Source organism: Montipora foliosa, chromosome 6, assembly GCF_036669935.1.
Source record: "Montipora foliosa isolate CH-2021 chromosome 6, ASM3666993v2, whole genome shotgun sequence".
In the NCBI taxonomy this organism is placed as follows: Eukaryota; Metazoa; Cnidaria; class Anthozoa; order Scleractinia; family Acroporidae; genus Montipora; species Montipora foliosa.
The window spans coordinates 68,001,188-68,003,687 of record NC_090874.1 but is presented as its reverse complement, the minus strand read 5'-3'; the positions used below and the strand labels follow the sequence as shown (position 1 = coordinate 68,003,687).

Below are 2,500 nucleotides of genomic sequence, written 5' to 3'. Positions count from 1 at the left end.
TCGCACTATAATAGATTGTAACCTCCTTCACCTTCTAGGATATAGGATCACTATCAGAGAATTCACCTGAAATTCAGGAGGAACCGAGTTACCAAAGTCCCTCGCTCGAACAACAAACGAGTCTCTAAGGTAGGATTATTCTCTGAAATGGGTTGTCTGTAGAGACACTTTTTTTAAACAAAGAACGGAGAGAGGTATTGAACGTCGGGTTTTCAATTAAGTGAAAACACATTAGCTTCACCTCCCGAAACAGGAATTTCAGCTGACTTACCTTCAACGCAAGGCTTCATTGTATTACATGGGTGGCTGTCTTAAAAAAATGTCAACATTTTGCTCAAATAACCAAAGAAATCATCATCGGAAAAAGAGATTTTGGAAACTGCCGTACCGGCATATAGGTATAAATTATCACAAATAGCTTTCCGAAAAACTTTTCTGTTTGAGCCCGAACCAAACAACTGATTCAGAAGATTGGAGTGTTCTCATTGGTCGCGTCACCGAGCGGACTCTGGCATCAACAAAGAGTTCACGTGCCGGAAGTGTCCTCCATAAGAAAACTATCAAAAATAGAAATTGTTGCCCCTTGATGTTGTCCTTTTTTTAGTTTATCTGTGCCATCTAATAAATTATCCCCTGCCCGCCCCTCCACCCCCCACCAAAAGAAAACTAAATCTAAGATGACTGTCTCTTTCCCGATACAGTGTAAGCAGCATTACAATTAATTTTTTGCAAGCAACAGCTTTGAAGATTGCGTTACTTTCGTAGCCCCACTTCCGGTCAATTGAGAAGAGCAGTTGGGAACTACGTAGGTACTTATATGAGATACCTATCCGGCACATTGACTACCTCAGTACAACTGAACTGTTGGCTCAATTCTCAGTGTTTTATCGTTTCCAGTCTCTTGTTGCATTGCACCACTATGTGCAACGATGCCCTGTTGTTTGTCAGCGGCCGCCCCATATATTTTCCCTCGACACACGCTTCCGTCCTCTTTGGTCTTTAGATTCGAAGGCAAAGCAATGCCGGTCAGTCTTAGATACCTTATACTCTTTTGCACCTTTTTTCAGTTGACAAAAATACCCACATAATACCTTCCATTGCATACCCTTCTAGTTTCAGATAAAATCAGGGAATTGACAATCTTTAGAAACGAGCAAATCGTGTCTAACTTCGTTACTCTGAGAAATCGAAATCTTGTTAGTTTCTCTTTGCCATGCAGGGCTTCTTTCCAAACTTGAAGGAAATTCTTCGGCGAGCCGATGGCTCTGTATTTAGAAGCTTTGTTACAGCAAATTCGACGATGCCTGTAAAAAAGCTGCCAAGATCGACTTCTCATTGGTAACGAAATTTAAGCTGGTCACTTCGATAATGCACGGTCTTCCTCCATCGCTGTACGCTCACCAATTGCTCATCATTTGTGGCGAATCATTTGAACTTTTAGGAGCTCCACTCTTAAACGTCATTCTCCTTTATGTCGCTAAACAGCCAACTATGCTGCCCTTTTCAAATTCCTCACGAATTAAAACTTCTATCAAAAGGGAGTATATAGTAATGTCAGAGACCCCATCCAAATTAGTGCACCTTAAATGAGTTACGTTTGTAAGACATTTCAGTGACGTTTGCACGATGTTATCAAGAAAGATAAGTTATTCTGCAAAAAAGGACAAAATGTAATGTAATGTAATTTTCTTTTTAAGTCATGGATCGGGGTTTTGGGAAAAGAATTGAGCTGAGTGAAGAAAAAAAGGGAAAAGTAATTGTTGAATATACAGAGAGACAGGGTTGGAACAATTCTCATTTCTGTTCTGAGAGGTATTTTTTTCTACATACTGTGGTTTCCCCTCATAAAAACCTTTGATTTGTCCTGCCTTACTTTGGTCTGATTTTCATTTGCAATGATTATCGGCGTAATAATAAATTACTGTCCTCTCTTATTTCTTAAATCATAATAAGCTTAAATATTATTGTTATTAATATTAATATTGTTATTATTTTTGTAGTTGTTTGAATTATGATAAAGTAGGATGCCTGCTGTTGTGCAGGGTAGGGGACCTATTGAACCTCTATCAGAGAGAGTGGCAATCTTTGGAATTTTGTTAAGTCACTACAGATTTTGTCGTTGTTTACAGTTGTTCAAAGATCTTTTGAATCCCTCTGTGGAAGAAGAAAAGCAAAAACATAAGAAGAAGAGGCTTGTTCAAAGTCCCAACAGCTACTTCATGGATGTCAAGTGCCCAGGTAAATTCATCTCAGTGACTTGTTATTCACCAAACATTCTCAATAAAATACAGCCCCTTGTGATTTATTTCTGCCACCTTTGCAACATTTACGTAATTCCTGGCCTTCGCAGTCCGCTCCATTACCCCATTGACCCCTGGGAGTTAGGCTTGATTTCCAGCCATTTTGGAGAGTGTGGCTAACATCCTCCTCCCAGCGAAACGGCTGAATAACTGGCCTCGTCTGTCATGTAGCACCTGTTGCAGTCATATTTTGTATTCAG

At 39.7% G+C, this 2,500-nt stretch overlaps 2 protein-coding genes across 3 annotated transcripts in view; one reads left to right on the top strand and one right to left on the bottom strand.

Moving 5' to 3' along the window:
- The window catches only part of LOC138008254 (atos homolog protein A-like), a 28,777-nt gene extending 28,293 nt beyond the window's left edge, over positions 1–484 (bottom strand). Inside the window, exon 1 of one of the 2 annotated variants that reach the window (XM_068855526.1) lies at positions 272–484. In XM_068855526.1, the coding sequence (XP_068711627.1) occupies positions 272–290 (19 nt within the window). In that variant the 5' untranslated portion in view covers positions 291–484. The remainder of the gene's footprint in view (positions 1–271) is intronic. The other variant, XM_068855527.1, reaches the window with a different exon arrangement.
- A 486-nt stretch (positions 485–970) lies between these two features.
- LOC138008252 (small ribosomal subunit protein eS27-like) overlaps positions 971–2,500 on the top strand; it is a 7,722-nt gene continuing 6,192 nt past the window's right edge. The window contains exons 1-2 of the mRNA XM_068855523.1: positions 971–1,025; positions 2,130–2,238. Of these exons, the coding sequence (XP_068711624.1) occupies positions 1,020–1,025; positions 2,130–2,238 (115 nt within the window). The 5' untranslated portion in view covers positions 971–1,019. The remainder of the gene's footprint in view (positions 1,026–2,129; positions 2,239–2,500) is intronic.